Source organism: Fusarium flagelliforme, assembly GCF_020744385.1.
Source record: "Fusarium flagelliforme strain FIESC 12 MPI-CAGE-AA-0113 chromosome Unknown B0J16scaffold_1, whole genome shotgun sequence".
Taxonomy (NCBI): domain Eukaryota; kingdom Fungi; phylum Ascomycota; class Sordariomycetes; order Hypocreales; family Nectriaceae; genus Fusarium; species Fusarium flagelliforme.
Window position 1 is genome coordinate 6,366,529 of NW_025763503.1, and position 27,212 is coordinate 6,393,740.

At 47.9% G+C, this 27,212-nt stretch overlaps 13 protein-coding genes across 13 annotated transcripts; 6 read left to right on the forward strand and 7 right to left on the reverse strand.

Moving 5' to 3' along the window:
- Positions 1-2: 2 nt before the first annotated feature.
- Positions 3-737, reverse strand: B0J16DRAFT_352951 (tryptophan RNA-binding attenuator protein-like domain-containing protein; the record flags this gene model as incomplete). The annotated part of the gene is made up of 2 exons (XM_046129281.1): positions 3-215; positions 267-737. 2 exons carry the CDS (start codon positions 735-737, stop codon positions 3-5), a joined length of 684 nt encoding a protein of 227 aa, XP_045990007.1.
- A 597-nt stretch (positions 738-1,334) lies between these two features.
- B0J16DRAFT_330301 (Pleckstrin homology domain-containing protein) lies at positions 1,335-4,287 on the reverse strand. The gene is made up of 6 exons (XM_046126446.1): positions 3,810-4,287; positions 2,845-3,760; positions 2,261-2,788; positions 1,980-2,207; positions 1,739-1,928; positions 1,335-1,679 (listed from the first exon to the last, which is right to left on the reverse strand). The coding sequence occupies exons 1-6, from the start codon at positions 4,250-4,252 to the stop codon at positions 1,429-1,431; spliced, it is 2,556 nt and encodes an 851-aa protein (XP_045990008.1). The 5' UTR covers positions 4,253-4,287; the 3' UTR covers positions 1,335-1,428.
- Positions 4,288-4,483: 196 nt separating this feature from the next.
- Positions 4,484-6,239, reverse strand: B0J16DRAFT_330302 (beta-lactamase/transpeptidase-like protein). Its single transcript, XM_046126447.1, has one exon. The coding sequence runs from the start codon at positions 6,153-6,155 to the stop codon at positions 4,764-4,766; it is 1,392 nt and encodes a 463-aa protein (XP_045990009.1). The 5' UTR covers positions 6,156-6,239; the 3' UTR covers positions 4,484-4,763.
- A 1,130-nt stretch (positions 6,240-7,369) lies between these two features.
- On the forward strand, positions 7,370-9,229 carry B0J16DRAFT_409895 (Sodium/calcium exchanger protein-domain-containing protein). The gene is made up of 3 exons (XM_046133110.1): positions 7,370-8,525; positions 8,572-8,792; positions 8,842-9,229. Exons 1-3 carry the CDS (start codon positions 7,454-7,456, stop codon positions 8,998-9,000), a joined length of 1,452 nt encoding a protein of 483 aa, XP_045990010.1. The 5' UTR covers positions 7,370-7,453; the 3' UTR covers positions 9,001-9,229.
- Positions 9,226-11,641, reverse strand: B0J16DRAFT_409896 (Melibiase-domain-containing protein). Its single transcript, XM_046133111.1, has 3 exons — positions 11,509-11,641; positions 10,859-11,465; positions 9,226-10,808 (listed from the first exon to the last, which is right to left on the reverse strand). Exons 1-3 carry the CDS (start codon positions 11,588-11,590, stop codon positions 9,266-9,268), a joined length of 2,232 nt encoding a protein of 743 aa, XP_045990011.1. The 5' UTR covers positions 11,591-11,641; the 3' UTR covers positions 9,226-9,265.
- A 529-nt stretch (positions 11,642-12,170) lies between these two features.
- On the forward strand, positions 12,171-13,575 carry B0J16DRAFT_297887 (uncharacterized protein). The gene has a single exon (XM_046124474.1). The coding sequence runs from the start codon at positions 12,198-12,200 to the stop codon at positions 13,554-13,556; it is 1,359 nt and encodes a 452-aa protein (XP_045990012.1). The 5' UTR covers positions 12,171-12,197; the 3' UTR covers positions 13,557-13,575.
- A 35-nt stretch (positions 13,576-13,610) lies between these two features.
- B0J16DRAFT_360262 (uncharacterized protein) lies at positions 13,611-15,487 on the reverse strand (the record flags this gene model as incomplete). Its single annotated transcript, XM_046129683.1, has 2 exons — positions 13,611-15,308; positions 15,395-15,487. The coding sequence occupies 2 exons, from the start codon at positions 15,485-15,487 to the stop codon at positions 13,611-13,613; spliced, it is 1,791 nt and encodes a 596-aa protein (XP_045990013.1).
- A 1,500-nt stretch (positions 15,488-16,987) lies between these two features.
- Positions 16,988-18,227, forward strand: B0J16DRAFT_392110 (uncharacterized protein; the record flags this gene model as incomplete). The annotated part of the gene is made up of 2 exons (XM_046131977.1): positions 16,988-17,570; positions 17,629-18,227. Exons 1-2 carry the CDS (start codon positions 17,042-17,044, stop codon positions 18,225-18,227), a joined length of 1,128 nt encoding a protein of 375 aa, XP_045990014.1. The 5' UTR covers positions 16,988-17,041.
- A 35-nt stretch (positions 18,228-18,262) lies between these two features.
- B0J16DRAFT_297891 (uncharacterized protein) lies at positions 18,263-19,942 on the reverse strand. Its single transcript, XM_046124475.1, has one exon. It carries the CDS (start codon positions 19,796-19,798, stop codon positions 18,335-18,337), a length of 1,464 nt encoding a protein of 487 aa, XP_045990015.1. The 5' UTR covers positions 19,799-19,942; the 3' UTR covers positions 18,263-18,334.
- Positions 19,943-20,525: 583 nt separating this feature from the next.
- B0J16DRAFT_360264 (uncharacterized protein) lies at positions 20,526-22,826 on the forward strand. Its single transcript, XM_046129684.1, has 5 exons — positions 20,526-20,662; positions 20,711-20,806; positions 20,857-20,969; positions 21,016-22,067; positions 22,113-22,826. The coding sequence occupies exons 1-5, from the start codon at positions 20,612-20,614 to the stop codon at positions 22,772-22,774; spliced, it is 1,974 nt and encodes a 657-aa protein (XP_045990016.1). The 5' UTR covers positions 20,526-20,611; the 3' UTR covers positions 22,775-22,826.
- Positions 22,823-24,037, reverse strand: B0J16DRAFT_297896 (NADP-dependent oxidoreductase domain-containing protein; the record flags this gene model as incomplete). Its single annotated transcript, XM_046124476.1, has 3 exons — positions 23,918-24,037; positions 23,477-23,871; positions 22,823-23,430 (listed from the first exon to the last, which is right to left on the reverse strand). Exons 1-3 carry the CDS (start codon positions 23,938-23,940, stop codon positions 22,823-22,825), a joined length of 1,026 nt encoding a protein of 341 aa, XP_045990017.1. The 5' UTR covers positions 23,941-24,037.
- Positions 24,038-24,214: 177 nt separating this feature from the next.
- B0J16DRAFT_330313 (BNR repeat-like domain-containing protein) lies at positions 24,215-25,440 on the forward strand. The gene has a single exon (XM_046126448.1). It carries the CDS (start codon positions 24,273-24,275, stop codon positions 25,413-25,415), a length of 1,143 nt encoding a protein of 380 aa, XP_045990018.1. The 5' UTR covers positions 24,215-24,272; the 3' UTR covers positions 25,416-25,440.
- A 578-nt stretch (positions 25,441-26,018) lies between these two features.
- On the forward strand, positions 26,019-27,054 carry B0J16DRAFT_409904 (uncharacterized protein; the record flags this gene model as incomplete). Its single annotated transcript, XM_046133112.1, has 1 exon — positions 26,019-27,054. The coding sequence occupies exon 1, from the start codon at positions 26,092-26,094 to the stop codon at positions 27,052-27,054; it is 963 nt and encodes a 320-aa protein (XP_045990019.1). The 5' UTR covers positions 26,019-26,091.
- Positions 27,055-27,212: the final 158 nt, after the last annotated feature.

Genomic DNA, 27,212 nt, shown 5'->3' on the forward strand with positions numbered 1-27,212 from the left:
AACTAGGCTCCAACAGTAGCCTTAATAAAAGTTTGGAACTCATCCATGTTCCTCGTCTGAACATAAACCGACCCAGGACCCGTAAAGCGGCACACCAAACCCTCACCAGTCTTCATACTGCTCATAGCTCCTCCGCCCGCCTTTTCAATGGCGTAGTTGCAACTCCAAGCTACGAGATGGCCGTTATCAACAACATGCTCCTCACCGGGTTGAAGCTGGAACGCCGTTAGCAAGAAAACTGCAATGAGAGATTATGGGGTTCTTACATCCAGTCGGTCAACGGCACCAAAGCTCGTCAGCCACATGATACCCTGTCCCTCAACACGGAACACAAAAAGGTCCTCGCCAGAGAACAAAGCCTTTCCAATGCCTTGAGTTTCCCTCTTCTTGGTTACTTCGGAGGTGCTAGCGAGGAAGGCATCTCTACCAATAGTCCAAGACGTGCGACCATCAACGGGCAACGTGATGATGTCTCCAAAGAGAGTTGGACCGAGCGCTACGCGACCTGGTCCGGCATACAGCGACTCATACAGGTTGCCACCAGTGAAGAGCTTGCCGAACGAGAACTTGGATTTTCCGGATAGTTCAACAGTGCCTGACATGTGAATCATGGCACCAGACTTGGAGCGCACGGTGGTGCCCTGTTGAAGTTCGATGTTGAGTACAGCGTTGGTATCGCGGTGAGCGATATTGAAGCTTCCGCCTTGGAAGGACCCTCTGTCATTCTGAGAAGCCATAGCTTGTTGATGTTGGTTGTATCCTTGCTGGTGAGCCATGGTGTATGATGCGTCGCACGGTGTTATATAACAACGATAATAGAAGACCAATTGCAGTCAAGGGGTTTTGAAGAAAAAGATGAGAAATTATGCATACTGAGACCCAAGCAGTTCCTTCACAGCTTTATATACCTCTCTCGTCCAAGCATTGGACAGGTAATAACTTGAGGAGCGGCACATGTAGCCCCCGCTTACTTTAACATCTCATGCTCACTAGCCTCATTTAGGTGTCATCAGTCGCTAGCACACTTCCTTAAAAACATGAATCTGCCTAACCCTATCTTCATTGGGTAACGGCTGAACTTAACAGAGTTTTGAACAAGGGTAACTGCCGAATAAACAGCCTTATGGTCAGCCATAACTTCGCTTACGTGCATATGACAAGTTTCAACATTGAGTAACAATAACATAAGCGGATGGATTGATTGGCAAATAAGCATTGTTATGTCGAAGGATCAGTGACGGGACGTCAATGCTTTTAATACGGCCCGATGACTTTCGTGCTCAGACCAATCCATTGGTTTATCACATGCGTTTTAATAAATTCCCGAGGTAAGACATATCATAGTCAATGACTGTCAAACAGCATATATTGTGCGAGCTTATATAGCACCTATCCTGAACTCCATTATTCTGAGCGTACCTATTTAACTCATATCGACCGATGTGGACCTGGTGTCGAGTCCGTATTTGCATTATTGATTCGAAACTGCCGGGACGAAATACTGGTGATATAACCATGATAGCTTAACTCGGCGTTAGCCATGTAAGCCGCTCTTTTTCTAGTCTCCTCGATCTTCGAAGCCCAAAGGAGCATTTGAGACTCGACAGTAAACGCCATGGAGAATACCGACAGTTTCGTGCTGCTATTAGCGCGCCACTGTACCTCACAAATGTAAGAGCCTAGAGATCTCAGAATCAATATCGCAGATTAGATACTTCCATTCCCGTGAAGTCCTTACCGTTATGAGTATCAGTTCTCACCCCACGGATGTTCTTCAGAAAGAAAGGTCCTTTCAGTATCAACTTGGCCTGTTGTTGCCTCACTGCGGGTTTTGTCAAATCAGGTCTGTTGAAGCGAGATGCTCGCTGTGGCTTGTCGTAGACCTCTTCGCAAAGGAGGAGAATATTCTGAAAAAGGTATGCACGATACTGTTGGCTTCGTTAGTGAATTGGTGAACACAGCGCCCTGGTCTCTCTCACTGGATGCGTGTTGGTCCCAACCGTTACCACAACAAAGTTGTATATAACCAGTTCGCCAAATTCGCCTGGACGAAGATCTTTCCAATCCAGCAGCCGCCGATTCAGATCTCTCACAACTTCGCGGTCCTCTCCAAACTTGATGGCTTCTTCAACTTTAGTGGAGGCCTGTCGAGCGTGTGAGAGCGCGGTAACAATATCTTCAAGCTGTTCAGTGGCCTTCGGGAGCATCTAGTCCCTTTGTCAGCTTGTATTGTGGCAGTATTCATGATACCAAGTCATACCTTATTTAGAAAACGTGTATACGCGTAAACCCGATCCTGGACAAGCGGTAGGATAATTAAACAGCGGGTTAGCAATGCCTTGGTTCGATCCCCAGCTGTACCTCGCCTGGAAGAGATGAGAGATCGTATCTTAGCCTTGACACTCAGTTCATTCATTATGAATATCGTTTCCGTTTCAATGTTGTCCAGATAGAATTCGAAGACTGGGGCCCACCTGCGCTCAGACTGTGTTAAGAAGAGATTTCTTTCCATTCTAATGAGCAAGGCGATATGTAGATCAGCAAGCTGTCTCACCCTTCCAAAGGTCCCGGTGATGTCTTCATCCTCTCCCCATGCGAGATCACCAGTCAGTCGGGTTTTTATTTCCACAAGTTCTTCAATCTTTTGCACAAATTCCTGTTGGTCATACGCGATATGTGTAGCCATGGGATCGCTATTGATTTCTTCTATTGGGTGTTGAAGGCTCCATTCTTCCACAATGCCGTCTGCTCTTAACTTGTCGGCAATAAATGAAATCGTTGGAAGGACCTATCAGACGTCAGTATCCTATTCTTTTTACATGTTTCAAATAAGCTGCGCTGTACTTTCAAAAATCCGTAACAATCTCCATCAGTCAGATCCGATATGGTGAATAGGTTATCAATGGGTACCTGAAGATCAGTGCGACAATACGTAAGAAACCACATAGTGGTTATCTTCTTATATTTTGGCGAAAGTTCGTCTTTTGGATCTGGAGAGCTGTTTTCCCATCGTTCAAGAGGAACATCAATTTGTGGGTTCAGCGCTTGAACGAGGATTACCAGTGGGGATGCTTGGCTAAAGACCTCCCAAAGGAGTTGGAATGGGTCGGCCGGGGAAATCACTTGATCAAAAAACATTCCCATTCCAGGTATCTGTAACATTTTGACCTTTAGATTGTCGCATTTGACGAGGAGTAAGTTCCCTTGCAAAAACCTTGGTATCTCTTGAGAAATGGGTACATCTTTGATGTAGTCGAGCTCTTGAGTTCTCCACTTCGTGGAGGTGACTTCTCCGAAATTGTAGTGATGAGCATTGGTAATGTCTTCAGGGAACACGGGCAAGCCTATAACCGAGATGACTGAAATGTCACCCAGACTTAAACTCGACAGGATAGACCAAGCATTAGATCTCGCTATGGAGCTTCGGAAGGAAAAGTCCATTGTATCTCGTTGTGCCCGACGGTACACTCTCGATGACTCTAGATCATCTTCAAAGTCGGATTTTGATAGGCTGTTGTCCGTACTGGTGCTGAAAGATGATTGTGTTAAATTTGGCGCTGCTGGTTCTTGTTCTTGAAGTTGACTAGAAGGGCGCCCGGAAAATGATAAAATACTCCGCCGCTGTGTTGCGATCGTCCGAGTTTCAAAGGCATCTTCCAAACTCATCAGTCGATGGGACAGGGAGTGATTTGTTTCGAGCAGGACTTTGACGTTATTGGTCAGTTGTTCTTGGTGTTCTGCCGCTGATCGATCGGAGTCACTGGAAAATCAGCAAACTATTCGGATATCAAGTACTCCAAACCACCTACCTTTTCAATATCATCAATACCAAGGTCATTGAGCTCTTGAAACTCTGCAGTCTCAGTATCAGTGCGTTGAGGGAGCCTTCCTTGCGTGCCCACTGTAATCGCGCCCATATTGGTATTTTTTCGTCTGCCTCGTCCTTAGCTGGCAGCGACTTAAGCTCACTCTGCAGTTCCGAGAAGAGAAGGACGCCATCTGTCAGAATGGTAACGACCTGGTTAACTCCGATCAACGCAGCGTGCTGGGCTTTCACAGATGCGAAGTTTGTAGTAAGGCTCTGGAGTCCTTGCAGGATCACCTGAGTGCTCTGTATTTCCGAGAAGACATGGGCGGCTACCTGCGGGGTTTCTTTGGCAGCTGATACATAAGGGCTGAGAAACTTGCCCGCCTCAACCGTAATTGATATGAGGCCTGCGATTGATGCCGCAATACTCAACGGGTCGGCCATTTTGCGATGTTGAAAGAGGGAAATTGTAATTGAGAACAAGGCAGATTGAGGTAGCCTGGCTGCCTTGAATAATGAGGCAGTGTTGGGGGCTGACCAGAAATCTGAATGTTGGCCAATTAGCTGCGGCAATCACAATGAGCTGTTCCTGCTGACTTGACCCCTGGCGAAATTGGAAGGAGACAACAATTGTCCAGTAAAATCAGTGTATTCCAGAACTTGAACATGAGCACGGCAAGAGCGATCAACAGATTAAAATTCATCATCGTTAAATTCATATCTAAACCTCGCCAAACACCCAGCGCCAGCTACTTTATCGTTTCCGTCATCACCAAATTTTATGTAAAACCAACAGGAATCTACCAAGATTCATTGTCAGCGACCGATTGCAGTTCCATCAAGGCACGCGGGGTATAAATTCCCGGCTGTACTCGACAGCTGCAGATATAACATCCAGTAAGCCATTTCCTTCAAAAAGTCTCCTCACCAGAGTCTTTGAGGAATACGCCCCTAGTCACCATTCGTCGCTCTTATTAACGGTATGGCATCCAATTCCTCCGATAAAATCTCTCGCTTCCCCTTCTGTTTCGACGACCTTGAGCTTCTTGCCTGCGCGGTCTGTGTCGATGGTCAAGACTCCTGAGGGGTCAATGACGACTATGGTTCTTCCGTCGAGGAGAAGACGGGTGATATCGGCTTGGATGATTCGTTGAGCGACGGCGTTGAAGGAGAAGACGTCGCGGAAAGAAAAGACAATGGCGCATGCGTGACGGCTGCTTCCGCAACCGGGGTCATCGGGGTTTAAGGGACCGAGGACTCGTGTGATCTCGCGTGTGAGACGCTCCGATCCTGCGAAGCGGACAACACCGCGTAGACTGAAGATAAGGATTTCTTTGTTGCAGTTTGAATGATGGGGTTCGTTCTCGCCCGCGACGATGGTAGCGACGGATGTGCGGACAGTTGCTTGGGCGATTTGGCTGACGTCCATCATGTGAAGACCCATATCGCTCGATAACTGCTCGCATATAGCTACACCTCGCACACTGTTTCCTCGGCTATCGAGTTTGGGTGAGAAGACAGCAATACCCATTTGACCGGGCAGAGCGCCGATGATACCACCAGCGACACCACTCTTGGCTGGGATACCGATTCTTGAAAGCCAGTCGCCTGCAGCATCGTACATACCGCATGTGCTCATGACGGAAAGAATCTGTCGGACACTGTCTTGAGGAATGATTCTGTCTCCAGATTTGGGGTGAATTCCTGCGTTGCACAGGGTCGCTGCCATGGTGGCCAAGTCGCGGACATTAACGTTGATGGCACATTGGCGAATGTATCCTTTAACAATCTGCGCCGCATCGCCGGTGATAATTCCTGCTGCCTTGAGCATATATCCAATTCCCATGTTTCGGTCAGCTCCTCTCAACTCGGCTTCGTAAACCTCTTCGCAGACGTGCAATTGTCGGCCAGCCAATAGTGAAAGCGCGTCAAGAATACGCTTCGACCTTTGCTCCGCAGTCCAGTCGGGTCCTCCGATGAGAGAATGGGCCGTGATAGCTCCGGCGTTGATCATGGGGTTCATGGGTCTGTTGCTACCGCGTTCCAGGGATAAGCTGTTGAACGCGTCGCCCGAAGGCTCCACGCCAATCTTCTCCAGCACCTTATCGAGGCCAGCATCTTCGATGGCAAGCGCGTAGACAAAAGCCTTGGAGATGGATTGAATAGAGAATTCAATATCGTCGTCGCCAGCTGAGTATATTTCGCCGTCTACCATAGCCAAGGCCACCGCTATTTTGGATGTGTCTGCTTTGGCAAGGGTCTCGATGTAGCTGGCAGGCTTGCCACCTTCAATAGGGCGTGCATTTTCCAGCACTTGGTTGAGATAATCAGGGATAGGGGATTTCATAACTTATTCACAGAGTAAAAATTGGTGTACTTTTATTTGTTTCTATGGAAGAAATTGACAAAGAGTGCTAGCAGGATTCTTAAGAATATTTTTCGAGGGCACAAGAAAAATGTCGTCAGCCAAGGTAACGACTAATTTTTACATAATGGCTCGTCCAATGGTGGCATTGGAATGAACTAGGCCTTGACCCACTGTCAAGCGCTGACTGCGTCGTGTGAGACAATAGGGTAGACGATGTTGTCATTTGTCATACAATCGGCGAATAATGCTCACGGGGCCGACAAAGACTTTAGGGCTTGGGTAGAGTAGTATTCTCTTTGATAATATTTATAATTGAGTTTAATTTAAGGAGAGGGTAGTTGTTGAGTTGTTGAGTCTCGAACAAAGTAGGATGATGTGAGTTTCTATCGTTGGTCGCATTACGACGACGTGCGAGTTCGGACTTATTATGCAATCATCAAGGTAACTACCCCGTGGGCAATCTGAACTAGAGTAAAGTCAATCATCTCTTTGTACGCCATTTTTCTTGACTAGTCTATCAATAGACGCTATATACAACAAGAATAATAGTATTGTCCTTGATAGTGAACAACATCTTCATGTGAAACCACCATGAAACTCTTATCGATAAGATCCTCGTGTGCGACTGATTGGTTCAACGCGCCACTAGTCTACGCGTCTCACCGATCGGCTCCACAGACTCTAGAATTCCTCCCTTGCACGAGACGAAAAAGCACGGAACAGGAGTGCATTTCTAGCGGCGTTTTCGTGAGGGGTTGGTCAGTTTATTTGTGTCACCAACACGCTAGAGCCATTCCACTCACCATGGAGATTTCGCTTTAACCATATCGGTAAGCTTGAGCCAGAGTCTGTGCTTGATCATTCAAGTCTCCGCAAGTCATGGATGAACTCCAGAGCGATGGGTGGATCCTGATTGTGAAGGTATCGTGGTCGTGAACTGTATCAATTCCCTTCCTCGTGTACGATGCCTACAAAACTGCATTCTTTCGGTACCTATCGGACCCCTGCTCAACACGGCAGAGCGCGATCAAAAACAAGCTTTATTTTGACTCTTGATCCTTGCCAAGTCCCCTGTCAAGTGTCTCACTCGAACGCAATCATTGGATGACGTGCGCCACCACCGCAAACACCAGAGCAGGTTATTACGATCCCAACCCCTCTGGCACTTTCTGAACTCTTTTCTACTTCTTCTCTTGACATTGTACATTGTCTTTTGTAAAATATAGTCAAACTGTCAAGATAGTTTGTTTGATCTCTACCCTTCATCGTCCACCACAATGGCCAGCAACATCCTCCCAGGCCATGGGCATGCGCACAACAGCTCTGGTCATAATGAATCAACCCCGCTTCTGCCACACATTGCACACGAGGGCGAAAGTGGCAGAAGTGGCTTCCATCCGCGTCATTTTCTTGCTGTGCTCTGGCGAAGCTCGTGCACTGCGTCCATGTGGGTGAACGTCTTGTGGCCGTTTGTCCCTGTTGCCATCATCCTTCAGTTCTTCCCTGGAATGCATCTGTGGAAGTTTGCGACTGCCTACATTGCTGTGATCCCAACGGCCAATTTGCTGGGTTTCGCTGGGCAGGAGTTTGCAAGGAAGATGCCCAAGGTGGCTGGTATTCTTATCGAGACGACGTTTGGATCTATTATTGAGATTATTCTCTTCATTGTTCTGCTGGCCAAGCATAAGAATCAGACTTCCGAGGATAACGGGGATGAAGGAAACCTTATTCCTATCATTCAGGCCGCGATTCTCGGCAGTATTCTGACCAACCTCTTACTTTGTCTCGGTCTCTGCTTCTTCGTCGGCGGCCTCAAGCAAGCCAGCCAGAAATTTCATGCCATCGTGTCGGAAGTCGGTACCGGTTTGTTGCTGGTGGCCGCCTTTGGTCTCCTCATTCCCAGCGCCTTCTACTCTGCCCTCAAAGCCGAGGTGGTACCCGACTTTCCTGGCTTCAGAGTGTTGCACGAAAAGTTCACAGAGGACAAGCTGCAAGAAGATGTCATCCGCATCAGCCAAGCAACCTCGGTCGCACTGATCGTTGCATTTTTCTTGTACATCTGGTACCAGGCGAGCAGCCAGCACAGTATCTTCGATGAGGTCATTGAAATGGATGAGCATCGAGATGCGGACCGTGAGGCGGATATGGAGAAGCCCAAGTTTACCATGACTGAGACGGTTGTCGCTCTTCTTATCGCTTTGGTATTTGTTACTGCGCTGCTTATCTTCCTTGTTGAGAAGATTGAGCATGTTGTTGAGAGTGGCGTGCCTGATCAGTTCTTGGGTCTTATTCTTTTGCCTTTCGTTGAGAAGGCGGCTGAGCATTTGACAGCCATTGATGAAGCCTATGGTAAGTTCCAATTTTTAAGAGAAATGGTATTTGCTAACAAACGCAGATGGTGTCATTAATGTTGCCCTGTACCACTGCCTGGGGCCTTCCATCCAGACTGCCCTATTCAACGGTCCACTGGTCGTTCTCGTTGGTTGGGCCATTGGAAAGCCTATGGACCTCAATTTCGAGATCTTCATGATCGTTTTGCTCGTGTTGTCTATCCTGGTTGTCGGAAACTTTCTTCGTGATGGCGAGTCCAACTGGCTTGAGGGTGCTCTTCTGGTGGTGAGTAAAGCCCGAGTCCCATTTGTGTTGTATGAGGCTGACGAACTAGGTCATCTACGCGATTATTGCCATTGCCTGCTGGTACTATCCTAACCCTGATGTTGCCACTTCCAATGGTATGGAAGGCTCGGAGATGGTCAACGTGACGATGAGCGTGGATACACTCCGTCAGCTACAGCAACTTCTGAACGCACATCTACCTCTCTAGATGCATACTATTGATTCAAGGATGTGAATCAGGTGAGAAGAGAGACTATTTGAAGGCGTCTAGAATAGGTGAATGGTACTCAGAGCGCCGGCTATTCCGGTGGATGGCACCGCTATGTATTGTCTGGTAGTTATTGCAGGTTAGTCGATTGTCTGTATCCCCAAGCATCACGTTGTTGCTTGGAATGAGTAATCAGAATAAATATATAAAAAGAATAAATAATCATCCCATATATCGTGGACACGATACCGTAATCAATGCTGAATCACTGCTTCTCAAAGATCAAGATCTGACTATCAATATCCCCTTGGAATCGCAACTGAACACCGAGGTTCATAAGCGTAGAACCAGAAACGGTCTGGTTCCCATCCAAGACATACTTGGCATCCGAATCCAAGCCCTGCAGACGGAACCAAGGCCAAGAAAAGTTAATCGTAGCACGAGTTTGGAAGGCGAACAAGACAACCTGCTTGCCGTCCTCGGAGATGAACTGTCCAGCTGGATATCTGGTATCTTCAGGGAGAGCCAGTCGGTAAAAGTCTCCTTTGATGACGATTGGGTTAATCCTTTCAGACAACTCGATCAGAGCGGGCATTTGTTCACGCTCGTCTTCTTCCAAGTCGCTGGGGTCGAGTTCAACTCCGAAGGAACCACCCATCATGGCAACATGAGCTCGGAACTTGACCGATGTGTTACGGCCAGTGAGCTGGTTAGGAACGTGTGAAATATGGGCCCCCATTGAAGATGGAGGATAGGCGAGGGAGGTGCCGAATTGGATGGAGATACGCTCGATGGCATCTGTGTCGTCGGAGGTCCAAATTTGTGGGAACCAGTGAAGAATACCTGGGTCGAAGCGGCCACCTCCCGATGCGCAACCTTCCCAAAGAACGTCGGGGAAACGGGTGGTCAAAGTTTCGAGAACGTGATACAGGCCTAGCATGTACTTGTAGTTGAGAGTTTGATCAGGTGTCTCGTGAATACCACGGTTGTTATCCCACTTGACGTATGAGATGGGTGACTCGCGCAGAATCTTGGAGACAGACTCAATAACGAATTCTTGAACTTCTGGCAGAGCAAGGTTAAGAACCAACTGCCATCTCGTTTCGGTTCGGGGGTAGTTTCCTGAGTGGATGGCCCAGTCTGGGTGGGCGTCGTACAAGTCGGACTTGGGATTGACCATTTCAGGCTCAAACCAGATACCAAACTTGAGCTTTTCAGAGGAATTGGCAACTTCGTACTGAGTAACATCCTCAACGAGAGGGGTGAGTCCCTCAGGGAAGCGAGATTTGTCAGGTTGCCAATCACCAAGACCGAGTCTGTCGATAGTTCGAGCATACTTGTTACCGAACCAACCATCATCCATGACAAAAAGCTTAATACCAAGATCAGCAGTTTCCTTGGCAATCTTGGTAATAGCAGTTTCGTTGATGTCAAACATCAAACCCTCCCAGCTGTTGAGAAGCGCAGGCCTGGTTTCTTCAGCAAATTTGCTCTTCATCAAATGCTTCCTGTAAAGGCGATGGAACTGTCTCGACATGCCGCCAACACCCTTGCTCGAGAAGACGGACACAACTTCAGGGGTGGTAAAAGTTTGACCAGGCTTGAGAGGCCATGAAAAGTCAATAGGGTTGACGCCGAGCAGAGCACGGGTGAGACCCTGGGAACTCTTCTCGACGTCCACTGCGAAAGAACCGGTATATACGAGCGAGAAACCCCAGGCTTCACCTTGCGATTCAGTGGTGTCAGGCGAAACGAGAGCCAGGAAGGGGTTGTGAAGATGTGAAGAGTACCCAGTTGAACTTTGGAAACTGTAGTCTCTGTTAGCGTATTGGGTCATCGAAATGGACACACCACTTACCCCTGTGTTCCATAGTCAACCTTGCGACGCACTCGCATACCCTCGCGGGACCAATCTCCCCGAATCTCAATGAGGTCCAAATCTTCTTGCCGAAAGTCAACACTCCAACTTGAAACCTTTTTCAGATTAATAGTCGTGTTTCCCTTGTTAGTAATATTCACACTCCTGACAATAGCGTCGTACTTCGGGAAGATGGAATATGTCAAGTCCGCAGCAATAGAGCTGTAGTTGTCATACATGTGCACAACAAGACTCGAAACATCGTCGGACTCTCCAAATGTGGCGGGAAGACCGGGTAACCCGGGCTTTCCCTGTACAAGGTCGTGAGACTTGTATCGAAAGTCGGTTACTGTAGTACCGCTAGCTTGTTGGATCTGGAAAGCCGGGATTCGGAAGTCTCCTCTTCCATGGTCTGGAAATTCTCGTCGGACTCGACCGATAAGATTGACCCAGCCTTGAACTGGACCGACTTCTGCTGTGATGGTATCTTCTGCGACGGGACCGCCGTAGTGGTCGTTGATTAAGTCGCCTGTGGTGTTGTCGACGTGGAAACGATAGGAGACATTACCTCCATTGAGAGCGAAGGACGTCCCATCGACAACAATTGCTGCGATTGTTAGCTTGGAAGGTTCTGAGGTGAAGAAACTTACGATCTGAACTCTGAGCCAGAGCGAGGGACTGGCTCAGCACCACTGCAGCCGTAGCAATACGCTTAGACGTAAGCAGAACCATCTTGCCTCTTGTCTGCCGTGGGAGACTTGAACAAAGATGAAGAAAGCAAAGTTCGAGTCGAGGGAACACAAACTCTTAAATCATGCTCCCCCAGATCAGCAAACTTAGTTGTAAGGTTAAATGCACGCAGCAAGTAACATCACGGTATGTCGGGCCGATCATTATTTGGAGAAAACTGGGCATTCTGTGGAGGAAACAGAAATTCGGTGACCTTTGACTCCCGAGCAATACTCCTTTCAGTCAAGATCGACACTGTTCGTGCGGAGGATCAGCCCAGATTCTCCAGGTTTGGAGTTTAGCCAGTGTTGGTCATGACGTCGTTTTGAGGCGCGCGAATAAGATGGTTCAATTGATGAGGGGAAAGGTATCGTTGCATCTCCATAAGTGCAAGCGAGATGGAGGTGTATGAGAGAATTATTGGGAATATTGGATGTTCAGTCAAAGATCATGATCGAGACATTGACGTAGGTTTACAGCGGGTCAATGATCTTCCGTCGGATCCCGGAATGTCATCGGCCAATGGCTCCGAGTAGGGTCGATGACAGCGTCTATCTGTTTGAGCATTTTGTGACCTGCCAAACGTCAATCTTGGTTCAACCCAGCCAATATGTCCCTCAATAATGTTATTCTGCCATTGCAGGACGAATCGAAACAATGGGATATACAGATAGATGACGGAAAGGTATCCTCCATGAAGCCATCTACCAATGCATCGCCAAACCCCAGCATTCTGCTACCCGCGCTCTGTCATCCCCATATCCATCTCGACAAACCATACCTCCTAACATGCAATCACTCCTCGTCAGAATCACACCCAGACTACTCAGACCTTGTCCCAAAAACAGGCAGTTTCGCCGAAGCGCTATCCAACACAGCCGAAGCAAAGAAACGCTACACCCCAGAAGATTTGTACCTCCGCGGATCCCAACTCTTGGCCACAAGCTACACCCAAGGCGTCAGCAGTCTTAGAGGCTTTGTTGAGATTGATCATGTCACGAAGCTGCAAACTCTCAGGACGGCAGTCGAGCTGAGCAAGGAATTTGAAGGGTTCGTTGATCTGCAGATTTGTGCTTTTGCACAGGATCCCATCTTTTCGACTGAGCATGGCGATGAAAATCGAGAGATTCTAGAGCAAGCTCTGGATGAGCCTTATAGCGAGATCGAAGTTCTTGGAACAACGCCTTATGTGGAAGAGAATAAAGAAATGTCGAAGAAGAACATTCGGTGGGCGATTCAGATGGCCCGAAAGCACGGTTTGCATCTGGATTTTCATATTGAGTTCAATTTGGATCAAGAGGGCGATATTATGGAATACTTCAACTACATCCTCGATCAACTTGTTGAAAGCGACTGGCCTACACATCCCGACACCAAAACTGTCGTTCTCGGACACGCGACAAGATTAACACTGGCTTCCCATGAGCAATTCTCGGCGCTCTCCCGTAGGATCCGAGAAACAGAACTACCAATATACTTTGTCGGACTGCCTACCAGCGATGTGTTTATGATGGGCAGGCCGACTTCCGACCGTGTGGATGAGCAGCCGAGACCACTTGACCGTCAATGTGGTACTCTGAATGTACCCAAGATGATCCAAGAGTATGGACTTAAAGCTTGCTTGTCTGTGAACAACGTTGGCAATGCTTTTACTCCATATGGTATAGGAGACCCTCTGGGAGTAGCGAGTTGGGGAGTTGGGCTTTTTCATGCGGGTAGGATTGAGGATGCGGAACTGCTTTATGAAGCGGTCAGTACTCGGGCAGAGAAAGCGATCGGCCTTGAAGGTTATTCCTATGTTGAGGAGCGAAAGCCTTTACGATCTATGATCTTGTTCAAGAGCGAAGAGAATAAGGAGATACAATCGCCACAAGGTAAGATGATGAAGGTTCCCGCTAGACCAAGGTTATCTATCAAGGACATTGTTTGGGATCCGCCAGAGACAAAGCTTAGAAGACTTATTCCGTAAACCGTGTATTATTTTATCGTGTACTACATAAATTACCAATAACTACTTTGTCTCTTACGCCTTGCACAGCGCTCCATTTGACCTCTCAACCCAATCCTCCGACCCAACACATGTGGGACAGTAAAACAAATGCGAAGGATCATACTTGTTCTTCGCATTCAAATGCTTGTTATACATGCTGCCGTAAAATGACTTCTTGTAGTCAGGATCATTACGATCCCCCTCGTTCATGTAACCTCCAGTGTTGGGAGCGAGTTTCTTAGCAGCAGCACCCTTGGTGAAAGTAACCTGGTCGTTGGCCGCCTTCCGTTCAGCGGGAGATGCAGTCTTGGAAACACTAGTGCTGGACACAATAACGTAGGACGACTTTCTCCATGCTGGGTTAAGACCACTAGATTTGTCGGCAGCATCTTTAAAGACTTGGCCACCTGAAACGAAGAGGATGACGTTGGCGTCGAACTTGTCGGTCGTGCCGCTCATGACTTCAACAGCATCTCGGACGTTGTCATATTTCTTCACACTCTCGCGATCAATGAGTCTTGAGGTGAGAACTGACGTGTCACCAGTGGGGTCATATAATCCCGACTCAGCATCGTAGAAAGACCAATAATCGGAGTAAGTCGCCCAGCTCTCGTTCATAAAGAGCTTGTCCTTGTACTTGGCCAAGGCCTTGCGCACAGGAGCCCAACCAGCCTCAGCTTCCTTGCGGGTCTTTCCAATGGTCCAGAAACCATGCGTGTATCCAGAAGTAGCGTTTCCAACGAACACGGTGGGAAAGTTACGGAACCAGTATCCATACCCAGAAAAGCCAGCATCGTTGAGATCAGGAAGTTGCTGAAGAAGAACAGACACAGCGTCTAGAAGGTCTGCATTCTTTTCAGTCTTTTCCAGAGGAGCAACTTGGAAGTGATGAGCTGTGACGGTCTTAACATTGGGATGAGCTTTGACGGTGCTGCTCAAGGTAATGGCGTAACCTGGTCCACCACCGCGCATGGCACGGAAGAGGTCAGAGTTTTCGCAGTGGTTAACTGTTATCACTTTACCATCAGCCAGCATAACTTCTGCCTCAAGGATCTGGTCAGCTCCGAGACCGTAGTTTCTTGTAGCTGGACCATGTCCACCTCCTGACGCCCAACCGCCGATAGCTCCAGGAGTGATGGAACCGCCACCAACGACGATGACATTGTTGGCTCGAGCTACCTTGTAGACATCACGCCACTGGTAGTTACCATCGATCTTGACTGAACTTCCCTTCCAGCCAGATTTCTTGCAGCTGCTCTTAGCCTTGAAAGTCTTCTGGAAGGCGATGCCATTCTTGAACTGATGCAGCCAAAGCTCAAGACCACCGAAACCATCAGAGCGACCAAGAAGGTCGTGGCCTGTACCAGTAACAACAAGCCTCAAATTCTTGGACTTGGCATACTTGAGAGTATTCTTGATCTGATCGCGCGTAGTGGCGTTGACAGCATAAACAGGCGACGATCCAAGACTACACGTGGTAGGTTCTTGGCCAGCGTCGTAGTCCACTGGAGCACACGTGATGTTATACGGATAAGGTCTTCCGATCGGATCCGAGGATTGGAAGTCCTGATCCGACCACATCTTGTTCACATACGCGCATTGCTCCAAGTCCTCGGAAGGACCAGGGTAACACGACTGGGCGATAGGCTCGGTCTTGATGAGATGACCATCGACCTTCTTATCAAAAGCCTTCCAATCCGAAACTGAAGGCCAGCATTTCTGCCCGGGTATCTAGAACCGAGTTAGAAAATGAAACGTGAAAAATGACATTATTTAAGTGAAAAGTGACGATCAAGATGAGGAAACTTCAAACGTACACATCTGCAGGAGGAGTCGCGCTTTGACGAGTCCTTGGCTAGACTCCCAGCAGGAAGAAGAGCAAGAAAAGGGAAAAGCGTGCCGAGGTGCATCGTGCGAAGCGACAAATCAGGTTGCGTAGTTGCTTCTGCCACAAGAAAAAGAAAAGAAGGAGTACGTTTTGGATAGAGAGGGATGCAGCCAAGTGGGTGGCCTCTTGATATTTTAATTTATACGAGTTACTGGGGGCAATATTGTGCAACCAAGACGGAACCCGATATGCGGGTATAAGAACTAAACTATACGCGAGCATAAGAACTAAACTTGATCTCGCAGTAGCTAGAGACATTGAGGCAGGTCATCAATGCATCGGGAATCTGATGTTGGTGGCAGAAAATACAGAGACCTTGTCCACCGGAAATCGCTAGACAAGGAATTCATCTTTTCCTTCCTGCAAGACATGGGTATTTGCCCCTGCGTCAACGGTCAGAGACTCCATATCAGATGTAACCTCAGCTCTCTTCTCTACAAATTAAAAACGTCGCCAGTTCATGAGGAATGTGACATGTTATTTAAAAGTTTTTGTTTGCTTCATAATCAGGCCATGATCTGAAGATTAGCAGTTGTTTGCCTTCTAAGATCGAGTTGGTGATGCTTGTTGGTTCTATTGTCGACCTGATCCGGATAGCGCCATCGCCTTTATCGACAGCTGACCTGAACATCAGCCGCAAAGCCTTCTCATCCGAATAGTTGTTTGCTTCAATAAAAAGTACTGATTGATACTCAATGCATTTAGACTCTCAAATTGACCTCAATTTAACGTGAAACATGGTGTCGTCCGGTTATCTACGCCAAGAAATATCCCGACAAGCTACAGACGGCAGGCAAGACTAACTATTTTCATGATACAATAGAGTCCAGGTCCAGATCGTCACTATTCTTCGGCCCGGAGCTAGACTTCCCGACATGGGCAAAGACCCGCCGGGGAGCAAAGTTAGCTCTTACATCCATTGAATCCTTTACATCCAAAATATGAGCTGTACCCGTTGGCTACAGGTAACGGTTAGTCTTAGATTACTTGACCAATCTAAAATTGATAAGATCTGCAGTGGCACATGCCGTGCTCTTATTCGTGGACAACCCTGGCACAAGTCTGGAAAAAGCAAAAACGACGCCATGTAACGACTCCCTCAGTTGTCACTTTTGTTTGCCCCAGTCTCTTTATTTGCGTGCTAGCATTGGTTTGCCTCTTGTCTGCAGTTATTAATCGTGACCCTCTCAGAGCTGAAAACTGATTTCTTCTCTGCATACACGGATATGCTTGATACCATCCGCGGCCCCATGTAATGTTTCTCCTATTGTTGGACGTCAATAGAATTGCATCACTGTAGATATCAGCCACTGAGCTGTTCAAAGTGGAATCTGACCAATTGCCACTCATGCTGTCCTCGTTTCTTTGTTCGTTGCTCCATAATGCGATTGGTGCTGTACTCGAAGTTTCGCACTGACGCTTTGCTTTTCACAATGGAGCCTTCTTTTTCTTTTCGCAACGGCTCATATGATTTGTCTTGCATATGTCTGCTGATATATGAAGTCTGGGTGCTCCCAGCGCTGCATGATCCAAAGGCACTTCGCCAGGTTCCCCAGGTTCACGTCTCACCGCCAATATGTCTGCACCACAACCAGACCCCAACGCTCCGCTTTTTGGAGCAGCCAAAACCGTTGATCGATATGGGCTCGTCGTTATCATCTGGGTATGCTTCGCCATCGCTACCCTCTTTGTGTCGCTGCGTCTTTTCGTCCGGTGGCATCAGAACCGTCGCTTTTTGGCGGATGATTGCTGGATCATCTGGGCTTGGCTCTGTGCCTTGACCATGGCTATCCTACAAACAGAGCAGATGCATGCTTTGTGGTATATGACGCACCTTCAAGCCGGTCGCATAGAGTTCAATCCTGAAGAGATGGTGAAGAAGCGGTATGAGTTGACCAAGTGGCAGTTTCCCATCATCAAAATGTTCTGGGTCATTCTTTGGTCTGTTAAAGCGAGTTTCTTGGCTATTTTTTATCGTCTTGTCAAACCTTTTACTGTGATTCGACGACTGTGGTATTTTGTTTGTTTCTTTACGGCTTCGGCTCTTATTGTTTGCGTTGTTTGCAGCGCACTTACATGCGACCCTCCGTCCGATTACTTCCATGGTAAGTACTCTCGACTCAACACTCTCCTGTCGTGACCATGACTAATAGATGATGGTAGGCACTTGCGACTCTGATAAAGAAAACTGGCGACAGACCTTCAACATCATCTTCTCCACCACCGTCGATATTGCCAGTGATCTGATGATCATGGCCCTCCCGATCGCCGTCCTCCCCTCCCTCCAACTCGACAGAAAGAAGAAAATCGGACTTGGTGTCGTTTTCTCTCTAGGTGTCATCATCATCACCGTCGCCATCATCCGCATGTCCCAAGTCATCGTCAAACAACAAGTTGACCTCGTAGGCCTGGCAATCTGGGGTGCCGTCGAAACTGCCACTGCCCTCGTTGTTGGTTGTCTGCCAGCACTCAAAGGCCTGCTGTCGCGAAGCATTAAGAAGTACAAAACCTCACGAAGTGGACGATCCGATCCTACAGATTACAGTACCTCTGCAAATCGAAGGGGCGTTGGCTCATCCTTGACGCCGAAGGATATTACTGGATCGGATTGTATCCCTTTGGATGATGTTGATAGAGTTGAGCATCTTGATGGAGGGATATGTGTGCATAAGACGTTTGATCTTGCGACGGAAAGAGACGATGTTTCTTCACGGGGTGAGGATGAAGAGATGGCTATTATTCGGGGGCCTTTGAAGAGGTAGTGCCCAGACTTGACGATGACTACTATAGATTTTATACCCTTGTTTTCTTTGTATTTGAGACTATGTTTAATTCATACCATTGAAGTACATCTTGCCTGTGTGCACGACTACTCAAACTCCCTCCACTGTCTAACAACCTCATACAGACTATCATTATGACCGACGTTTCCTGGGAAGACAACATAGTTTATACCCGGCCACTTAGACTCCGGCTCATCGCATCGCCACATCGGAACACCGGGAGCAGCCTGCCCCACGATAAGAGCCTTCTTCATTCTCAATCCCTTAGTCGCCATATCCGAAGATGTAATACCTCCCTTGGCAATGATGTATCGTGGCTTCTGCTCCAAATTCTGGAGGAAAGAGACCAACGCCTTGGCTATTGTCGACCCAATGTCCAAGCTCTCTACTTCGTCCTTTCCGACAATCAGCTCTCTACTTGTCATAATCAACACATCCTGTCCGTTTTTGATCTTCTCAGATGCCAGTTCGATGGCGTTTGCGACATCTTTCTTAGCCGAGTCATCGGACTTGAGCAACTCCTTGACGTTGAGTGTAATAGTCGTCAGTTTGTCGCCTGACTTGGTAACCAGAGAGTCCAGCTGCGCGGTGGTCTTGGGGACGTATGATCCTGCAATAATCAGACCACCGACTTCTTTCGAGAGACCTAGCTGGGAAGCTGACAGAGGGGGTATGGACGATATTCCGAGACGTGATGAGACAAAAGCAGCACCTGTGCGATATAAGAACTTCTTTCCTTGCTGCGAAGCTTGTAGTAGTGCTGTGATGACTACATCCATATCCTCATCAGCTGCGGCGTTGATAACGAGCACAACAGGTGTCTTCTCTCGCTTAGGCAGCTGCATAATCTTCTTAAAGACAGCATCTGGCCCACCAACCCGAATAGTCTCCAAGTCAATAGAATCAATATTGCTCTGTGGAATCTGACCCTTGGACTTCTCCACAACATAATCCCGCAGATTGGAACTCTTATAGCCGAATGTAGCATCCTTGGCAAAGGGTGTGTCCGCAGCTGGGATAAGATGATCGCCCTCGTGAACATAGTGAATATCGTTCATGGTGTATCGTCCACCTTGGAGGAAGAAGGGACATAGGATCCAAGCGTCGGAAGGTCCGTTAACGTGTTCCACAGCTTCAGGCTCGAGGGGGAAATGGCCTCTGAGAATGGAATCTCCACGAAGCACGATCTCGTATGGAAGACCAACTTCTTGAGAGGCTGATTTGAGGTTGGTGCATATCTCGATCATCAGATCACGTGCTTGGGGAGGATGGAGAGCGCGTGAGTTTGTGAGGATGAAGAAGCCATTGCCGGTCCCGACTTGTTTGAAGGCTGAGACGATTGTTGGGACATCCCACACCGTGAGAATGGTGATATCATGACAGGTTTGTGTACCAGTTGGGTCGTCGTCAAGAATAACTAGCACGGGAGCTGGTGATGATTTATTTTGAATGGTGGTCTTTGTTTGTGTGCGGAGTTGTTTGTGGGAGGCGGGGACGGGAGACAGAGATGAGAGAGCCTCACTCAAGTTGATAACGCCGTTTTGTGCCATATTGTCTAATGAATTGAATTGAGGTGTTTGATATGTGTAAAGCCACTGGCCGTAACAGCATGGATTGATGTTTATAGCAAGGAATGAAGCTGTCTTCCGATACTCCAGTTTAGGGTAGCCGCTTCTTGACGGGGTTGTTAGCCGACACCCTTAGCCGCCCCGAGTCGATCGGTCATCCTTCCTATTGGTTAGATTGAAGCTGTAATGCCGACACTCAGTGGTCGCTTCTCGGACTTCCAGCGTCGATGCTGTTGAGAGTATGAGGTTATCGTGAGCAAACGTTCACATGCAATCATCACTGTCGCAAAGATGAGAGGTTACCTGTGTTGTTAACAGCATTTCACGCGATCAAGTTCTCTCGGCCATGAGCAGCGCGTGCCAGGATTATAGGCCGTATGAGAGCATTTTAGCGAGCATTGCCTGCCGGCAGAACACAACACGGAGAAAAACCGAGCTGGCATTGAAGCACCAACAGCCATCTGAACACCCCGACTGTTCTTCAAACAAGCTTTCATAGACATCATCAACTCATATCATAACAGAAGTGAAGCATCGAGACTCTCTTTCACATGTAAAACCGTTACCAACCCCACAGCCAGGCAAAGTAATCATCTGCATAGAGAATGACTCGCGATGAGGGAACGCCCGGACTAATATGGACCCCGTGCCACCTCCGCATTTCTCCAGCCATCGATCTTTTCCTTGTCCGTCTTAGCGAATGCGCGCTGACTAAATTCCCCGCGTCGTTGGTCTGCGCAACTTGAACATGCAATTTTTGACGATCCATACAGGAGAACGTGATAACAAACCAACATGTCCAAACGAAACGGAAGTATAGCAGCGACAGAGTCTGATAGGAATGAGGTATTCATCCTGGGACAGATGAGTGATTAGAAGGGCTAACATGAGCAGCATCCTAAACGGGTCGCGATAGCTTCAAATGCCGATCAGCCTGTTGCTCATATCTCGAGACACATTAGGGCGTGCACGACATGTCGCAAACACAAGGTACTGGAATTATCTATCTCGATACAATTAGCTGTATCTAACGCGCTCAGATCAAATGCTACATGGACGATGCCGGTCCTCCTTGTCGAAGATGTAAAGAAAAGAAGCTCAGCAACTGCACGGTCAGTAAAAACCTGCAGACAATCATCGACGAGAAGACAGAGTAAGTCCGATCATTACTATGACTGTAACTACGCTCACAGGTCTAGACTCTCAGAAGCCATGCTCTCAGATCTCGATCAGATGTACTCAGCGGTAAAGGAAATGAGAAGTATAATGGGTCTACCGGAACTTCCACCCCTACAAGTCGCGCGCTTGAACAAAAGAAAAGACCCATCAGGAACACAGGTATTGGACAACGGTACAGGTCAATTACTCGAGGATAATTACGGCCCTTCATGCGACAACTCACCGAAACTCACACCAGAAGACGACAGATTGCCGCATGCGCCTATTCACTCTCTTTACACCCTTACTCGAATGAGGGCTCTACGATCACCTGGAAGCGGGAATGAAAACTCAGGCGCGGTTATCAACGACTTCATCTCCCAAGGAGCGATTACATTATCTGACGCCGAACGGCTCTTCGCTGTTTACAAAGACCGACTTGATGGGTTTATCTACTCGATCGGATGTCCTTACAAAACCCTTGACCAACTTCGTCGCAAGTCCTCTATCCTCTGCGCCGCGACTCTCACCATCGCAGCTCTTCACGATCCAGCAGCAGACAAAGTCTACGGCGTGTGCAATTCCGAGTTACGTCGCTTGACCGAAAAGTCGATGCTTCAACGTCAAGGGGACAGAGACTATTTCAGAGCCCTCGCCATAGCATCGTATTGGCTCAGCGATCTATCCTGGACACTATCTGGTCATGCGATCCGTCGCGCAGCCGAATGCAACATTCATAATAGTTACAGTCTCGCGATAAGGGACCAATCTGAAGAGGCTATGGACTCTGCGCGAATTTGGTCAATCTTGTACATTTGTGACCAACATCTTGCTATTTTGTACGATAGGCCGGCGATTATACAGGACGACTGGCTTACGCAGGATTGGGAGGGTATCTTGAATTGTCCTTTGGCCACTGATCAGGATGAGAGACTTATGAGTCAGGTTGAGCTTATGGGAATATTAAGGAACATCCGAAGGTTGTTTGGTCCTGACAAGGGAGAGGAAGTGCCGAGGCTGTATCTGAGTCAAATAGGACATTACCATCGGCAGCTGGATCAGTGGATTGCGAAATGGACTGCTAGACTACCAGGTATGTTATCCAGCATTGCAGTTCGGCTCGACTAACAGACTACAGAGGGACATCCCGGAATAGGAGCATTCCCTCGCAAAGGAGCGCTCTTCCACTTCCATCTCGCTCAACTTTATCTCTACTCCCACGTCTTCCGGGGCCAATCTAACACAATACCCGGTCACTTCCTCGACACAGCCTCAATGGCAGTGACCTCAGCATCAGCCATCATCGACATTCTTCTCAGCGATCCAGACCTCTCGACAAGCATCGTCGGAATCCCATCCTATCTCCTCTCCATGACAGCGTTCGCAGCCATGTTTCTAGCCAAAGTGTCTCATAAATATGGCCAGGACTTTTTCAGACGTGAACAGGCTCTTGATCAAATCACACGCTTAATTCGTCATTTCCGTTCCTTGTCAATGGGGAAGTGGCACCTAGCTAATCTCATGATTCGAGGTCTTGAGACTGTGACGAGTTTACTTACTCCACAAGGGACTGATAAACTCCCACCACATAATGCAGTTCCAGTGCTGCCCGAGAATGCTAATGGCAATGGTCTGGATATGTATGGCAACGGGAGTGACATCTTCTCTGCTATGGATGGTAATACGATGGCAACCTGGGATACGCACTTTGGTCTATCGCCAATATTTGGCTTTGATCCGTCTCTTCTGGATGTCGATGGATACATGCAGTCAATGGCCATTTTCCCCAACCCAGAGTGAAATTGGAATATTGGTATTCATCTGTACTTAAACATATCTAATTCTATTTTACATACCACCTTGAACACCCCTTGCTTTATACGCGCTCTCAAGATACTCCAACTCTTCAGGCGTGAACCGAATTTTCAAAGCATCAACAGCCTCAACAACTCTCTTTTCAGAGTTCAAACCCAGAATAGGCCAGCATCCCTTTTGCAAAACCCAAGCCGTAGAGACAAGAGCCATGCTAACACCCTTATCTTTGGCAACCTTCTCCACACGATTCACAATATCCAGATTAGCATCCGCAAACCACGTGTCAGTCTTCTTGTCGTTCTGACTACGTATTGATTTGTTCTCCTCCGTGTTAGACAAAGGTTTGGCGAGAAGACCTCGAGCGATGGGACTCCAGGGAATGACACCGACGCCTGTGGCTTCGCAGAAGGGGATCATCTCGCGCTCTTCTTCGCGGTAGAGGAGGTTGTAGAAAGGTTGCATAGAGGTGAACTTTGTCCAACCCTTAGACTCGGCGATGTATTGCATGCGGGCGAATTCCCAGGTGTACATTGAGGAGGCACCGATGTAACGGACCTTGCCGGATTGGACAACTTCGTGGAGAGCGCGCATGATCTCCTCGGGTGGTGTTTCACGATCAAGACGGTGAATTTGGAGGACGTCTACGGGAGTCAGCATTGCTATGGTTGATGAAGGTGAGGCACATACCAATGTAATCAGTTCCAAGTCTCTCCAAGCACTTATCAACAGCATGGAAGATATGTTTCCTGCTCAAACCCATTTGGTTCACAAGAGGACCATCGTTGACACTGGGAGGTCTTGTACCATCATCCATAACAGGGTTGTAAATCTTTGACAGAATGACAACCTTTTGGCGAGGAATGTTGAACTTCTTGAGAGCCTTGCCAATGATGACTTCTGATTCTCCGTTGGAGTAAGTGTCGGCGGTATCCCAAGTGTTGATGCCATTGTCGTAAGCGGCCTTGAGAAGCTTCAGACCATCTTCTTCGTCGAGAACCCAAGGTGAGCCTTGCCATTTGCTAGAGCCAAAGGACATGCAACCCAAGATGATCTTGGAGATCTTGAGGCCTGTGTTGCCGAGTCTGAGATGTTAGAAGAGCCTCTCAGATGGGGCAGTGGGTATCTTACCTGACATATTCCATTTTGTCCATCTTGAAGTATTGTGTGAGACTTGTTTACTAAGTTAAACTTGAGATAAACGAAGCCAAAGAATTGATATTAATATTTCTCTAGTTACCTTCATGTCCCCGCCCCCGCTGATATCACCGAGCATCTCCTCTTCCCCGCATTCTCTTCAAGCTTGTTCTCCGTACCATTGAGGCATCGGCCATCCTCCCAATTGGTCAATGGCCTATTTAAAGTGGAATTTCACATCGGAGCCATTTCCGCCGAAATCGTGGGGAAGGAATTGCTTGGAGTTGATGTTTTAAACACCAAAGACCAGCTACCGTGGAGTCTATCAGTAAAACACACAGCAATCATCATGGCACCAAATCTTCAAACTATCTCCCTTCCTTCAGCGACAGTCCAGTCGCACGCATCAAACCTACTACAACTCCCCGACAAGACAGTACTATGTACATGGTTCGGCGGTTCCCAAGAGGGCCTTCCAGATATTTGCATCTGGCTGTCTCGTCTTGAGCCTGGAGCTTCATCTTGGACTACACCACAGAAAATATCTTCTGATGAGAACAGGAGTTGTCAAAACCCCGTCTTGTTCAGAGCGCCACATAACGGAGAGCTGTGGCTATTGCACACTTCTCAAGATGCTGGTAACCAGGATGGAGCTTATATCCTGAAGCGCACTTCTTCGAATGAGGGCCGCACTTGGTCTGAAGCCAGTCGCTTACTCAAGGATGGCACTGGTATCTTCATCCGACAGCCTATTGTTGTCAATGATGAGGGTACTTGGATTCTGCCAGTCTTTTACTGTCGCACTGAACCTGGTCACCGATGGATCGGCAGTGATGACATCTCTGGCGTCCTTTACTCGCAAGACAATGGTGCTACATGGAAGGAGAAACCAGCTCCAGATAGTGTTGGATCTGTCCACATGAACATCCTCCCACCATCACCCGGCCAGTCCAATTGGGTTGCATTCTACCGCAGTCGATGGGCAGACAACGTCTACCGCTCAACATCCACCAACGGAATAGACTGGGAAGAGCCAAAAGCTACATCCCTCCCCAACCCCAACAGCGGAATCTGCGCCGCGCGTCTCTCCTCAGGCAACGTAGCCCTAGTCTTCAACAGATCAAGTGCATCAGCAGATACCCTCAAACGTCAAGGTCTCTACGACGACATTACACCTGAAGATGACAAGCGACCTAATCAGGTTACAAAGACTGGCAAGGATGCTATCTGGGGAACACCGCGAAAGACTTTGACGCTTGCGATTTCGCAGGACGAGGGGCTAAGCTGGAAGGAGCGTGTGCTTGAGGATGGTGATGGTTTCTGTGGAACAAATAGTTCTTCGGGACAAGAGAATAGGGAGTTGAGTTATCCTAGTATTTATGTTGAAAAGGCTACTGAAGGGGATGTAGCACACGTGGCGTATACTTGGCATCGACAGCACATCAAATATGTTAGGATAGAGGATGTCGAGGGATGGGTTAAGCAGGTTTAGAGGCATAAGTAGCGTACAAGAGAAACATTCCAATTTGTCGAACCATTGCTATTGTATTATTACCTCCATTTAGACTCAGCAAAGAGATAGAGACCAGCCGAGTTTAAACTTTGTGTATGATATCTATTCTCATAGATTTGAATGTCCCGGTATGCTAATACTTGCTGTGTTACTTTAACGTCCAGTAGTAACACAAATCAGAGTTTTACTTCTCAAAACTCTTTACTCCGTATCTCATTTCAATAAATAACTTGTCAAAACTTGCCACTGACATTAATGTTTATCTCTCTTGTCTATTATTGATACCGCAATACCCTACACTACCTTGAAGTCTTGTCTTTGCGATTCTGGTGGCATCTGCTTATGCTCGGTGTAATGGCCGGATGGAGCCCCACAGCAAGTGAATTGGCCATTAGGGACTTTGACCGCGACTCCTCCACTGGCCGAGGACGCCTGTAGAGGAGCCCCAAAAAACGACCGACGGTGGACGAGTAGTGCTTCCGACGCTATCGGCTCCGCTGTAAGCTCAACACCAACCGTTCCAGTAATTGGCATAAAAGTGAGGCCTATCAACGGCTTCTGATATCACAAAGGAATAAATCATTCACATCATTTCATCAATTATTTGAGTTCATATCAACTCTTGTATCATAAAACTTAATTATCGATCATTAAAATGACTCAAACAAAAGACAACATCCTCATCACTGGAGGTGGCGGCTTCATAGGTCAAGAGCTTATCACCGCGCTCCTAACACAAACCCCCAACGCCAACTTCACCCTAAGCGACATAGTTACTCCATCCATCCCCAAAGGCGCAGAATCCCAAGTCGCCTCCCTCAAAGCGGACCTCACGGACCCCTCATCCGTCAAATCTCTCCTCTCCAACCGCTTCACCCACGTCTACATCCTCCATGGCCTAATGTCCGGTGGCGCAGAAGCCAACCTTGACTTAGGTCTGAAGATCAACGTGGACTCTGTGCGAACAATCCTTGATGTCTTGAGAGTTGAACATCCTGGCACAAAGGTTATCTTCGCCAGCTCTTGTGCTATCTATGGCAAGACGGACGTTGTTACCGAGTTTGGAACCTTGCCTCAGCCGAAGAGTTCTTATGGAATTCAGAAGCTGATGGTTGAGCTTTTGATCAATGATTATTCTCGGCGAGGCCACTTGGACGGCAGAATCGTCAGATTGCCTACCGTTATTGTTAGACCGGGCGCACCCTCTGCTGCTGCATCGAGCTTTGCGTCAGGGATCGTTCGCGAGTCACTACAAGGTGTGAAGAATGTCCTCCCTGTTAGCAGGGACTTGGAACTCTGGGTCTGTAGCCCCGCAACCGTCATCAAGAATCTGATCAAGATCAAGGATGTTCCAGGTGAGCAGTTTGGATCGTCAAGAATTGTCAACCTGCCTGGTATTACTGTCACGGTGCAGGAGATCCTTGATGCGTTGAAGGAAGTTGGTGGAGAAGAAGCGCTGGCACAGATAGAGGAGAAGAATGATCCCGCTATCGAGGCTATTGTGGCTAGTTGGCCGGCTAGATTCGATGTATCACGAGGTTATGGGCTGGGTCTAGATGCTGACGGGACGGTGCTAGATGCTGTTAAGGCCTTTAAAGCAAAGATTAGCCAAGCTTAGTTTGTAGTGCTGATAAAATTCGAGAGTAGCGTGTTTCCATTGATACATACCTTTGACCTGTCACCCGTGCTCGTGTCTTTTCCTAAAGCTGGCTTGTAGTAGCTATCGCCCCATCCTGTCCTGCTAGTATTGTTGCGGAAACGTGATGACTATTTAAG